This window comes from Thunnus thynnus, chromosome 10 (assembly GCF_963924715.1).
Source record: "Thunnus thynnus chromosome 10, fThuThy2.1, whole genome shotgun sequence".
Taxonomy (NCBI): Eukaryota; Metazoa; Chordata; class Actinopteri; order Scombriformes; family Scombridae; genus Thunnus; species Thunnus thynnus.
In genome coordinates, this window is record NC_089526.1 from 9,286,890 (window position 1) to 9,301,198 (window position 14,309).

Sequence of the window (14,309 nt, forward strand, 5' to 3'; positions counted from 1 at the left end):
GCACCACTTCCTCAACTTGAATTGGCGCAGAGGGTGGAGAATATGCTCATCTTCAAAATGTAAACAAATGTAACATGAAGATTCATACACCCAATATTTTATTATCATTGACAGTGCAAAGATGTAATTTCGTAACTTTTGCAAAGAATTGACTTTTTTTTTAATGGAAAAAGCAGTTTATTATAAATATATCCTCAGAAATCATTTAAAACTGAAAGCAATATCACAGGATGTGGTTCCTTTGATTGTAAGACTAAAGGAGAACAGGACATTCTTACGTGTGTTTTGTAGTTTGGGATTATAAAATAACAAAGTTGATAAAACAATCTCCAGTCAAGATCCAGTTACTTGCTTATTCTGGAGCTTTCAACTGTATCACATAGTCTTCATCAGCAGATAGAGTTTGTTCAATTGTCATGAAACTATAGATGTTGAAATTTTCCTTTATTTTGAACCCTTTTAGGACCTTTTGTCCATGTTGGCTTAAAAGTTGAGCCTAACAGTTCTTTATTGATCTTGGAAACAGCAGTTGACAAAACTGCCTCCACTCAAGGGCCACTTAATCGCTTGGTCTGGAGCTTCTGACTGTGTTGCAAGCAAGTAAGTGGGAATTGTTTTGTTACTTGTTTCCAGAAAGCATTGAGTCAAGAGCTACTGGACTTGTTGTAAATTCTTTAAGTATTTTGCCTTGCATGCAAAAGGCTTCAGAACTGACTGACTCGTGGGGAGTTATTCAACCTCTGTATGATTGTTAAAGGACAGGTTCACAGTTTTTCAAGATGCTGGCCCTCCCACTGTGCAAAAACACATTTAAAAGTTTATTTGAAGCTAATATGAGGTTTCAGTCGTCCAAATGAGTCAAATCAAATAGATATCTTCCAGCATTACAGTCTTTTTAGTGCCAAAGAAAAAAACTGTAAATGTGGCAGATATCCACTTGATATGACTAACTCAGACTACTGAAGCCTCATATCAGCTTCACATAAACTTTTCAATGCACATTCATTGAACAAAATGACTGTGTGGACACACTGTGGATTTTGGCCCCCATCACTTACATTGAAAGCGCATTTGAAGGGGATTTTTTAATAGTCATTATGAACAGGAGGAATGATTACAGCGAGGAAAACCTCTTTCCGTGTTTTCATATGGATGCCTAACTGTTGTTTTAAGACAGACTTGAAAAATTGTGAACCTATCCTTAAACATCTTTAGGGTCATTGAGATCACATGTGGTTTGTTAGTCCTCTTGTCTATCGTGTGACAGTCGTGGGAGTCACATGAGTCCAGGTGTGAATGGATGTTAAACTGTCTGCAAGGCTAATGTGGTGTCATAGCCCACCTCCTCTGTTGAGTGATGATTTTCCATCACTCAACTTGTTAACTGTTGTTTCCAAGGTCAAGAATGAACTGTCATGCTTAGGCCAACATGACAGAGAAGTCCTAAAAGTTTAAACTTATACAATTTATCAACAACTGAGCAAATTTTGAAAGCCCCAGAACAAGCAAATAAGTGGACCTTAAGTGGATATTGTTTTGTCTGCTGCTATTTCAAGGTCAATAATGAACTTTCAAGCTCAAGCAATTTACTTTTAATGTTGTCTAGCATGCAGTGCGTGGTTTTTCAACTGCCAACACGGGTGACTAATAGATGACTAGACCATGTACTGATGTATTGACACCCTATCCCACCAGATAAAGATGTATAGACTGATGCATTGCTGACAGACAGTGGTGGGAATTTTCCACGTGTCTTCCCACACAAGAGGAAAAACATAGTTGTAGTGCAGTCATCTTGGTAGTATGTATCTTTAAAATGTATTTATTTAATTTATCATGGGTTTTTTATTCAAAACGGAAAGGAAACCATTTTGGTGTGTGTAATGTGTTTTCTCACACACTGCAGAGGTGTGAAGACCACCCGCTCTGTAACAGGATATATAAACATGGCAACTTTCTGAACACCCACTTGCACACTGAGGGCAACCAGGGACTGTGTTTCATCTGTTTGTGGTAAAGTGGTGTAAAAACAACTGTCTGTTTTCATTCAATCCATAAAAAACCTTATGCCATTTGCTCTAATGTTTATCATTTATTTTATTACATTTATGTTTTTTAAAATACAGGAAAATGTAGAAGTCACAAAAGAGAAACTGTCTTAGCTGGGCTTTGCCATACTCAACAATTCAGCCTACAACAGCAGTCACATAAGCAGCTTCAGTGGTGGAGGAAGTACTCACTTCCTATGCTTAATAAAAGTACTAATACAGCAATGTAAAAAAAGTCCTACTTAAGTAAAAGTACATAAATATTAGCAGCAAAATGTAGTTAATGTATTTAAGTAAAAGTAGTGGTTTTGGTCCCTCTGACTTTTGGTAAAATATTGGATCATTTGAACATTTATTGAAATTAAACTATGTGAGAAGTTTACAGGGAAAAATCACTATTTGGTGGAGCTGTTAACAACTCATAGACATCTGAAATGTGACCCGACTACACACTGCTTTTTGTAAGATGTCAAAAGCCAAAAGGTTGGAAACCACTGGTTTCATCTTTAACAAATGTGTTGTATTTTAAAAATAGTAACTAAATAAGAAAATAATAAGAAATATAACTAAAAAAAAAAAGAAAAGAAAAGTAACTTAAACTGTCAAATAAATGTAGTGGAGTAGAAAGTACAATATTTCCCTCTGAAATGTGGTGGATTGGAAGTATAAAGTAGCATCAAATGGAAATACTCAAGTAAAGTGCAAGTTCCTCAAAACTGTACTTAAGTACAGTATTTAAGTAAATTTCCACCACTGTACAACTTATGCTAATTTTGTCAGACAGTATGCGATTGATTGCTATCATGAAGCAATGTAAAGTATATATTTTGTTTTGTGACTTAGAAGTATTACTGATTTTCAAACCATAAATTATGCACAATAAATAATTAACCTGCCTTCATAATGAAGCCTATGACAATTGAAAACCTATTCCCAGCTATGAACTCCATTACCCATACACCCTTCTGCTGACGTATTACGCCAGAACGTCAATCGGTTGGCAAAATCAACATGGAGGACATCGTAGCTGTTGAAAAGAGTCCGGTATGAATTAGTGAGATTATTTCCTGTGTTGCTGTTAAAATTGACTGAGTTTCTGTGGTAGGCATTTATGAATACAAGGTTTTGAGCGTTGCTATACATAGGTGTTTGATGCAGTCTTTTAGCATTTGTTAGCTCGTTAACACTGTCGAAATGTAAACCTGCCAATTCATTCTCTGCTCAGTGCAGTTGCTATGTCATGCAAGTTAGCTGCTAGCATTAGCACGATGTTGGCATAGCTCAAGAAGTGAGATTTGTTTTAAAGTAGATGAGGGATTTATGAAAATATATCCACCAAATATCGATCATTTGGGGGATGCGTTCGTTGCTTACATAAACGAAAACATAAATTGAAGAGAGAATTATTGCATTTTCGAGCTGTCAAAGTTGGCTAACGTTAAGTTAGTTGTTAACGAGCTAAGGCTAGATTAGCTAACGTTAGTCGGCTCTTTTTGTGAGGTGACTGTAGCCGAGCTCACCGTTATTGTTTATCTGTGTGTTTCTGTAAAGGTAGATATTTGCCGTCCTCTGTGCCTGAGCTGAAAATAGCCTGCATCATATACATTTTCTGTTAATATAGGTGAAATGTTGGATACGCCTGTTGACAAATTGCTTTACCCATTAGTTTGCTTGTAATAAAGGCTTTTTTCTTTTTTTCATGTTGTTCACAGGACGACATGCCGGCAATATTGAGCTCCAGACCTCAGACAGGTCTGTCCTTCCTGGCACCAGAACCAGAAGATCTGGAGGACCTTTACAGCAGATACAAGGTCAGAAACCTTCTCCCACATTAGTATTAATAGCAAATAATCTACCCAAACCCTATCTTCTAAGAATGACAAAGTCATCCATTGTAGGCTTCAAAAACTTTATTTGCTTTTAGAGATTTACTGGTATACTGTTTTATGATATACTGCTGTGAAACATTCTGACAATATCAATATTGCCAATCATTTTCATTACCGTCATTATTGTTGTTTTCAGAGAACACCATGAACACAGAGCAGTTGTCCTGCCTTCATTACCCTTTTTATTTTGTTTAGCCACAAGGAAGGAGCTTTCTACTGGTCACACAGAGACCGGATAACCACAGCACAGAGAACTAGGCTCCTGTCTGTCAAGCTCTAGCTACTGTGATTGGGGCTTTCTATATTAATATTAGCTGTCAACCTTTCAGTGTTTAGTTGCCACATTCATTGATAGAGAGAGCTGCATTTAACTTGACTGACAAACTTCCTATGTCAAAATCACACACATCATGTTCTTCCTCACTGGTTAGCTTTAGCTCTGCTGGTGTTTGTTAGTAGTGAGGTGGTGTGTAGTGTGGCAGTTAACACTAATGGTCAGTGCCAAAAAAATTCTCTGCCTTTTTAAAAAATGAATTTAACTGTTAACACCCAGCAAATAACACTTACTACAAAGTTCTTCCACTGCAGAAATCAATCGATCAATTTCATTAAGAAGAAATCATGAATTTTTCAAAATCTGAATGGGTGCATATAAGAGACACAGATGTATGTAAAGTGATTTCCAGTCAACCTACTTTTGTTTACATTTTAAACTGTTTTTGATTGATGGTTTTTCTTACGAGTCCAACAAAGCTGCAACATGCAGAGACCACTGTTTAGTGAATACAATCCAAGGCGATCAAGGTGTAATTAAACTTTATGTTAACACTAATAGTAGGATTTCAGGAAACTTAAATGATTATCGTGATTGTACTGATTATTCTTATATTTTTGACTACGATAATTGTAGCATGAACGTTTTGTACTGGCACATCCCTGGTTGGTTTGTTGTTTGTTTCTTCACAAAAAATAGAGGCAGGGATTTCGCTTGAATTTATGATGGTTACAACGGCTTTCAAAATGGAATAAAATAGGACAGAAATTAAAATGACAGTAGCCTGGTATGAATAGCCTCTCATGTAGGATTATTTTCAGCAGATCAAATAGTATAATATAGTATTTTATATAACAGATGAAACAAAATGAGAATATGGTCTTTTATCAAGCTAAAGTGAAAGAAGAAAGACTGGTAAATTTTGACCAGATTGTATTTACAAGGTCCACTGACTAAGCTTTTCTTACACACCAACTTCTTGTCACATTGAAAATGATAAACATTTCTGAAATTAACCTTTTGATGTAACTGTTAGATAGACTAATATAAATTGCTTATGATGACTTATCTTTTAGCAAACATAACTGTATATTATACGTATAAATGGGTCTGGTGTAAATGTTATGTTTGGAAATATTACATTTTAGATCCTTTTCATTTCAGATACTGGAATCAATCGATGCCACTAGTATCTCTTTCTTGATTTCTTTCAAAACGGGTTTAAAAATGTTTGTTTGTTAAATTTTTGTCCTGTCAGTAATTCTTCATCTCTCTACATTCACACACCACCCACCACAAGGGAAGTTGTTCGTATGACCTCCAGCAAGCATAGTTACAATGCTTTCATCTCCAGCAGCCTTTCATCTTTCTCTCTTCCTCTCCTTTTTTTGGTGTGGTTGCAGAAGCTGCAGCAGGAGCTGGAGTTCCTGGAAGTGCAGGAGGAGTACATTAAAGATGAACAGAAGAATCTGAAGAAAGAGTTCCTTCATGCCCAGGAAGAGGTGAAGAGGATACAGAGTATCCCACTTGTCATTGGCCAGTTCCTAGAAGCTGTTGACCAGAACACGGCCATTGTTGGCTCTACCACAGGTACTGTTAAAAGAATAATGGGTATATAAAACACTGTTACAGACTGGAAAAGACTATGTAAAACGTCAATTTTTAAATAGTAAAAATATGGATCATAATCTTTTTTTGACCCTGCTCACAGTCCCACTGACTACCAACTGCATTTCACGTTTCTCCAACAGGAAAGGTGACAGGATATCTTAGAGTTGAAAGACTTTGAATTTTCACTAGAGGTCTCAGTCCAAAAATGTATGCCTGACCCAAAAAGGACCCGTGACTATTTTACAGAAGCTGAAGATGGACCCTATGTTTTAGAAAACACACAGACACAAGCCTGAACAGATTGAATTGAAGCTGAACCTCAAATGGGACCTGACTCTTGAGTCATCCCAGGCCCAAAAGTTATTAATGGTCAATTCATAGTTGCTGCATATGCGGACAGCTGCAGACATCCGGATGTGCACCGCTTCAATACATACTACAATTGGGCTCTGCATATGTAGACACATTTCACACATGCACACTAGAAAACAAGGTGGCAACTTCACGACAACAAGAGGAGAAGTTCTTTTGTTTGTTGTATCTGGAAGAACAACAAGAAAAAATCAGAAAAATACAATTGTGTGTGTGTGTGTGACAACTTAGTGAAAATACGACCAAGGATGGGGATACAATACACTTAACAAGCATCCAGTTTGCTTTTCTAGAACATGCACAGTGATCGACCTTGTAGTGCGTACAGTCTTCACAGCAACTGTGCTCATAAATAGTGCGCAAATTGCCAACGTGTAAAAAGACCTTCACTGGGAAATTTCAGATAGAGAAAATCTCAACAGCAGGCATAGCTGCTTCATGACCAAAATGCACTGCTTTTAAAGTCATAGCAGTTAAAGACATGGTAGATTTGTAACTGGGTTGGACTGGTACTCAGAGTTTTTGGTGGATAGCAGGGGAGATGTTAATTCTGCCTGTAGAGTCTGTTGTTTCCTGTTGTTTATTTTCTCATTTTGTTGTGGGAGCCACAGCTTGATGTCATTAATTTACTGAACCATGTAGAAGTTGATGTCAAGTTAAATAATAAGGGGGTGTTTCCTGCACCCAAGAATAATTAAATGCTTGGAAAACACTATAGTAAGTATCAAAAACACAAAAATATTGACTGCAAATGAAGCTGAGAATTAAAAGTGAATGAAATGGCAGATGATGCATATAGTCTGTATATTCGAATGGTTTATCATGTTCAGGCTTTCAGTGTTGTTTGAGAGAACCTGGAAGAGATGTACTGTATGCCATCAAATGTAAATTATTCAGTGTGAAGTATGTGTAAATTTAAATGTGTAATGAGTTTGTTCTTCTTTTATTCACCATTGTTCCCCTTTCAGGATCCAACTACTATGTGCGCATCCTGAGCACCATCGACAGAGAGCTGCTGAAGCCCAACGCCTCAGTGGCCTTGCACAAGCACAGCAACGCCCTTGTAGATGTGCTCCCTCCTGAAGCTGACAGTAGCATCATGATGCTGACATCAGGTAAACACTCCACCACGCTCTCCCAGAGGATTTCAGGCCACACAGTTTGTAGACATGCTTAAGTGCTGATGACAAAGCTCCTCAACACCACAGACCCCCTGAGCGTGACCATGATCATGTATGGAGACTACTGTTTTCCCATTAGTGTCACAGATTATTGTATTCATATTTTTAACCATCAAACAATCAAATCCAAACCCATATGCCATTAATTCTATCCATTAAAAATGCATAGATGCCATTATCTGAAACTGGTTGGCTTTGTATAAAGTTTGTTGTGTTTGAACAGCAGAGCTGGAATAACTTGCCTTTTTACCGTGTTTCTGCTCCCAGACCAAAAGCCTGATGTGATGTATGCTGACATTGGCGGTATGGACATCCAGAAGCAGGAAGTCAGAGAAGCAGTGGAGCTACCACTCACACACTTTGAGCTCTACAAACAGGTCAGATATTCTTATGCCTAGTCAGATATTCAACAGAAAAATGACGTTTCAGCATGGATTATTCATGGACTTTATACTCCTTGCGAGGGATTTGCTCAGTCAGAAAAGCAGGAACCCTTTGCTAGATGTTAAATAACTTTTATGACTTTTTATAGAAAACAACTCGCATAACCACATAAACTGGAGATGGAGACAGGACTAAGTTGTCAATCAGTCATATTCATTCTAGTCTATTTTCTATCTCAGATTGGCATTGACCCACCCAGGGGTGTTCTTATGTACGGACCTCCAGGTTGTGGCAAGACCATGTTGGCCAAGGCTGTGGCACACCACACTACAGGTAAGTCCACCATATCAGAGACACGTATGTGTTTGTCACTGCACAATAATTACATCCTCAGTATCTTCCTGTTTTATACCAAATTAGACTGAAGCACCAACAGCTACTAACTACATGTGATATCTATAGTAGATACTGTATTTTAGTTATGGGTTCTTGATCATTCTCCATCTCCAGCGGCGTTCATCCGTGTGGTGGGCTCTGAGTTTGTTCAGAAGTACTTGGGTGAAGGCCCTCGTATGGTGCGTGACGTCTTCCGGCTGGCGAAGGAAAATGCCCCCGCCATCATCTTCATTGACGAGATTGATGCCATCGCTACTAAGCGTTTTGATGCACAGACCGGAGGTATGAACATATGTAGCTCACATGTAGAATTAGAGTATACAAATCCAACTCATAATTCTGTTTAGTGTCATATAAGATGACCAGTGGACTTCATTGGAGTTCAAGTTCTGAGAAAGTGTCAGGGATTTCTTTTTTTTTAAGATGTTTGTGTATTCATGTTTACATCCTTATAAATGCATTTACATCATAGTAAAAATTTGCCTCTGACCTTGTTTTCTTCTACAGCTGATAGGGAGGTGCAGAGAATCTTACTCGAGCTGCTTAATCAAATGGACGGCTTTGACCAGAACGTCAATGTCAAGGTGAGCCAAGTCCCCCCATCTGAGAAAGCTCTTAACTATTCCCTTGTGACTGCACCATCTTTGGATGCGCAGACTTGTGGTGCCAGTGATGAAGCACCGTTTGAGTCAAACCAAACCTCCGCCTATCTCTATCATCCATTCATTCACCATGCCATGTGTCAATTCATTCAACTTAGAAAACACCCAAAAAGTTTATTTTCTGTCATTCTGCCCATAAGCTTTTTACAGATACATTACTGCTCAAACAAAGAAAGTCTTCTGTATATAAAGAGGATGGTGGAATTTGTATATTTAAGTTGCAGTTCAATATCTGCAAATCTTTTCCCCTGTTAAGTCATATTTCTAGACAGTTTCTACTTCTTAAATACCAATGAAAATGCGTAGTACAAGCAATTCAAAGGGCACTGAACTTTATTTTACCTTTTTCAGTTGATCAGCATTGTTGTGGGGGACCTAAAATGTTAGTTTTAAATGAAATAAACACCAATTGATCAATGTTTTCTCCTTCCATCTTTGAGGTTACCAGTTACAAAGGATTGGCAGTCTCCTGTTGTAGATACCATCGACCCATTTGGTCTTAGTTCAGCTCATTTGTCTCATTTCAGTGACATTATATGTGGAACTGAATGCACCCTATATCATCTTGTATCTACAAATTATCATTATGCTCATGTATCCTCTATTGACATTTGAACCCCCCCTCAGGTGATCATGGCCACCAACAGAGCTGACACGTTGGACCCGGCCCTGCTACGTCCTGGTCGTCTGGACAGAAAGATTGAGTTCCCTCTGCCCGACCGCAGGCAGAAACGTCTCATTTTCTCCACCATCACCAGTAAAATGAACCTCTCTGAGGAGGTGGACCTGGAGGACTGTATCCTTTTAGTTCCATAACAGCATGTTTATGTGTGTAAAACAGGGTTTTTTTAAAATTTTTAATGGGGATTTTTTGCCCCCTAAAGCATTTGTGACAAAAAAAGGAAAAACTAAAGGTCCAAGTCTGCTGCACCCTATATATGCCATTTACAATGCGTCATTCCTTTATGTCTAAACACAGTTTGGATACTTTGATGTTTTGCTTGTATTGTAGCATAACTGTGTTGTTCAGTTGTCCTTAACTGATGTACAGATGTGGCCAGACCAGACAAGATCTCTGGAGCTGATATCAACTCCATCTGCCAGGAGGTGAGCTGGAGCTTTACTTACTATTTACTATCTGTTTTTTTTTTTCCTTAGAGCAGTGTTAAGTGAGAACTAATAGAAAAATAATCTTTTACTTTGTTCATAAGACATTTAAATATATACATATTAAAATGTGGCTTGTTTTGATGTCTTCCTTCTGTTTATTTTTGTCTCAGGCTGGCATGTTGGCAGTGCGTGAGAACAGGTATATCGTCCTGGCTAAAGACTTTGAAAAAGCTTACAAGACCGTCATCAAAAAGGACGAGCAGGAGCATGAGTTCTACAAGTAGAGATAAAATAACCACCACAGAAAAAAAAGAGGTGTCCAGACACACAAGTTTGTTATTGATTTACGTCTGTGTGTCTGTATCTACAGTGTGTCTTTTGTGGATTTGCAGTCCCCGACTTGCATTGATTTTTGGACTAAATTTACTCACTGCAGCACAAGGCCTAATGTCAGATTAGCCCTGTCTCCAGCCTTGAGAAGACACACACTACCATGTGATGGGTGTTTTTTATACAGGCACTCTACTGGTTCCTAAAAATATCTGTACCTCCACAGCTAGGGTTAAACATTTGTATCTATATGTACTCACTTGACACAACATTACTTAAAAAATCCATTAAAGATGTTTTCCATAAAAAAAATAAATGATGGTCATTCTTTGTCTGCCTCGAAATATACAGTATGTCTTTTAATTGAAGATAGTTAAATTAATATAAAACTTGTATCATTGCGTTATATTTCTTGTCATCAGATGAATGTTGTAATTATAGCCACATTGATTAGTCGATTGATTTGTTGCTCTACAGAAAATTTATCGGCAGCTATTTAATAGATCTATTAGTGGTTTCAGTCTTTTTTTTTTTTCTTTTTTTTTTTAAACAAAACAGGCAACAATTTACAGGATCCAGCCTCTCAAATGTAAATATTGGCTGGTTGTTTTAGCCTATCAAACTTAATATCTTTGGGGGTTTGGACATATTGCTGTTTTTTTTGCTTTCTTTTTTAAATTATTTTCTGTTCATAGTTTTGCAATTTGTGGCCCAAACTATTAACTGGGGAACTGGTCAACTGATCTATAATGGCAATAATAATAATGATAATAATCGTTAGTAGCAGCCCTAGTTGTGATCATCGTTAGAAAGTCAGAGGTGTAGCAACCACCAGTGTTGCATTACTCGACCTTTATCCGCACTACTTTTGAGTTTCCTGTCAGCAAAATGTTCTTTTGAGTGATGTTTCTACAGCACCGACTGAGACTCTGTTGCCCAGAATTTCGAGGCAATGAAGGTGGGAAATGTTTCCCTGAAGATTGAATTGATTACTTGGACTAAAGCTTTGTGGATAAAATGGGTAGTAGCCTGATAAATAAACATAAGAAAATGCAAAAAGTAAGGAAATTTGTGTTTGGTAGATTATTTCTTTGTTGTAACAATGCTTCTTGGCAATAAATCTTATACCATTGGAAAGCCTGTTTATTTCCCTTTTAAATGGTGCCACGTTTGTAAGGAACATGCATTTGTGGGATGAGCAGCAGAGCTGAGTATGTGGCTTGCGCCAATGAAAAATTTGACAAATTTTCTCTGCCAATGCCAAACAGCTTATTCTGCCATTGACATTGTTCGGTGCTTGGTGGATTGGATGATTGAAGTTTGAAGAAACAATACATATTGGCAATTTAACAATTTATTCATTTAACAAACAGGAGCCTCCATAGCGTGTGGAAGAACCATACACAGCCACAACAGCCTGGCACCTCCTCCTCATGCTGGTCACCAGCCTGGTTACACACTGCTGTGGGATGGCATCCCATTCTTCAACCAGCATTTGTCGCAAGTCAGCCAACATGGTTGTGTTGGTCACTCTGATACGAACAGCACGCCCAAGCTGATCCCACAAGTGTTCTATGGGGTTGAGGTCAGGACTGCTGGCAGTCCATTCCATCCTCTCCACTCCCAAATTCTGGAGGTAGTCTCTGATAAACCCAGCTCTGTGGGGGCGAGCTTTGTCATCTTGGAGGATAGAGTTCGGCCCCAGACTGTGGAGATATGGGATTGCCACCGGTTGCAGAATCTTATCTTGATATTTCTCTGCATTGAGATTGCCTCCAATGATGACAAGCCTCGTTTTTCCAGTGAGGGAGACGCCGCCCCACACCATCACGCTGCCTCCACCAAAAGATGTTACTCTATCGGTGCATCAATCAGCATAGTGTTCTCCATGTCTTCTCCACACTTTGAACCTCGATCCAGCTGCCAATCAGGCGCCTGATTGGAGGCACCTGGGGGTACCAGAAGCTCAAAACAAGAGTCAATAGCAACAGCAAAATAAGCTGTTTGGTATTGGCAGAGAAGATTTGGCAAATTTTTCATCTCTGCAAGTCACATACTCAGCTCTGCTGCTCATCCCACAAATGCATGTTCCTCACAAATGTGGCACCATTTAAAAGGGAAATAAACAGGCTTTCCAATGATATAAGATTTATCGCCAAGAAGCATTGTTACAACAAAGAAGTAATCTACCAAACACAAATTTCCTTACTTTTTGTGCTATGTTTATCTGTCATAAATGAACCATATTACCTACACTTGGATTATATTGTCATCCATATACTAGGTAATGTATCAAAAAATCATTGGCTTACTCAACATTCATCTTTTAAAAGGAACAATATTTGTAATTAGACAAATTTAGTGGTAACAAAAAAAAAGGAGTTAGCAGTGGTGGCCGTACATCAGATAAATGTACTGTCTGGTGGATATACTCCTGCCAGTGTTTGGATCTTGGAGTTGACTAAGTCGACTCAAATTGATGCCACTGCTGTGCCGGGGTCCTTGGTTAATCCTTAAATGACTTCTCCACTGCCTCTCATTGGCTAGCTCCTGTTCTCGTTTTAGGTTTGCCCATGTGTCAAAGCAGTGCAGCCTGAGGTTGTGTCTCTCCCTGTAGGCCACAAGTGGGTGGAAGATCATTTATTATAGCATTTAAGCAGCAGTATCAGTAAGCCAAATGCACACTAAGCAGCAAACATCATCCTACATAGGGAGACTGAGATGTTACCAAACTGAGCCCCTGAGGAATAGCTTGGAGTCTATTTTAAGTTAAAATCAGCATCGCTAACCACAAAGTAGATGAAAAACAAACACACCAGTCTTTGGGTCTGTGCCATGAATGTTTGGGAACTCTTGGATATAATTTGATGTAGAAATTTGAGTTGAAATCAAAGTAGTGGTACCCACATGTGTTTCCCTTGGTCTCTGGTGGGAAGATGGTAAGTGACCTGGTCAAAATAGTAGGGACAGATTTGCAGGGTTGCCAGTTCTGGCCTGTGGGACATCCTGGCAAAGAGATGATCCAGCCTGTGGTTTTGTCCAAAATATTGTCCTGGGAAGAGTGTACGCCACAAGGCTGACACCAAAGCATCCACATTTGTTTGAGCTGCAGAGGGCCTGAGATTAAATAACTGGTATTGAGGTGGTTGATCTGGCATTATGCTGATAGCTGAAGGACCTGCTAACTCTGACTGATAAAAAACATTGACAAGATTAGATACAATGTACTGGCTGCTACAGAATTCAGTGATTATATCTTTATATATTCATGTAGGCTATTTTGATATTTTGTTTGACTTTTCTTAAATCTTAAAGCTTTAGAACAGGCAATTACTTTTGAAACAACCATGCATGTTCCTGTGAGTATTACATGATAAGTCAAGTGAATTAACCAGAAGTAAATGATCTCCACTTACCTTAACTGTGAAAAGTAATCTCCTGCATTAAATACATGTGCAATTTTTGCTTTCTTTTAATTTCAGTCCAGTTCTAGAACATGAGACTTGATTTAAATAATTACAGGGCAGTTCATCATTATGGATTTATAAATGCATATGAATTGCAAGGACTATATAAATAAATGAATTTATGTAATATATAATAAAATATATAATAACCTAGTACCTAATAGCCCCTAGTAATCCCTCTTTCTTCACCCTCTCTGCACATTAATCAACTTTTGTTTGTTTTAAGCTTTGAACAGATGAAAAAGGTTTAAGTTCTTAATTTTATCCTCTCCTGTAAATCTGATTTTCTTCATTCTGGATTATAGGTATTATAAAATACACAAGGTATGTGGCACAGCCTGGCTGGTACCGTCTCATTTTTCATTTCTCTAAGATTTTACCATGTCAAATTTGTTCGACCTTTTGCCCTTAAAGGACAGGTTCACAGAAACTGTTTTTTCTCAACATAATCATTCCTCCTGTACATCCTACCCTTAGAGGATCCCTTCATAATGCACTTACAACGTGAGGAATTGGAGCAATAAGCCTCCTTATGTGCAAAATGTATTTAAAAGTTTATCTGAAGCTAATATGAAGCTTCAGCCA

General features: G+C 38.2%; 1 protein-coding gene and 1 long non-coding RNA gene across 3 annotated transcripts; one reads left to right on the top strand and one right to left on the bottom strand.

The window, feature by feature from the left end:
* Positions 1 to 2,995: 2,995 nt before the first annotated feature.
* psmc4 (proteasome 26S subunit, ATPase 4) lies at positions 2,996 to 10,802 on the top strand. 2 transcript variants are annotated; one of them, XM_067600813.1, is made up of 11 exons: positions 2,996 to 3,092; positions 3,761 to 3,859; positions 5,615 to 5,801; positions 7,163 to 7,309; positions 7,643 to 7,752; positions 7,999 to 8,092; positions 8,270 to 8,437; positions 8,663 to 8,739; positions 9,445 to 9,613; positions 9,869 to 9,924; positions 10,098 to 10,802. In XM_067600813.1, the coding sequence occupies exons 1-11, from the start codon at positions 3,060 to 3,062 to the stop codon at positions 10,209 to 10,211; spliced, it is 1,254 nt and encodes a 417-aa protein (XP_067456914.1). In that variant the 5' UTR covers positions 2,996 to 3,059; the 3' UTR covers positions 10,212 to 10,802. The 2 variants fall into 2 exon arrangements, with proteins under 2 accessions (XP_067456914.1, XP_067456915.1); XM_067600814.1 differs by having other exon boundaries at positions 3,043 to 3,149.
* Positions 10,803 to 12,575: 1,773 nt separating this feature from the next.
* Positions 12,576 to 13,757, bottom strand: LOC137191026 (uncharacterized). Its single transcript, XR_010930334.1, has 3 exons — positions 13,674 to 13,757; positions 13,165 to 13,448; positions 12,576 to 12,868 (listed from the first exon to the last, which is right to left on the bottom strand). It is a non-coding gene; the product is annotated as an uncharacterized lncRNA (long non-coding RNA).
* Positions 13,758 to 14,309: the final 552 nt, after the last annotated feature.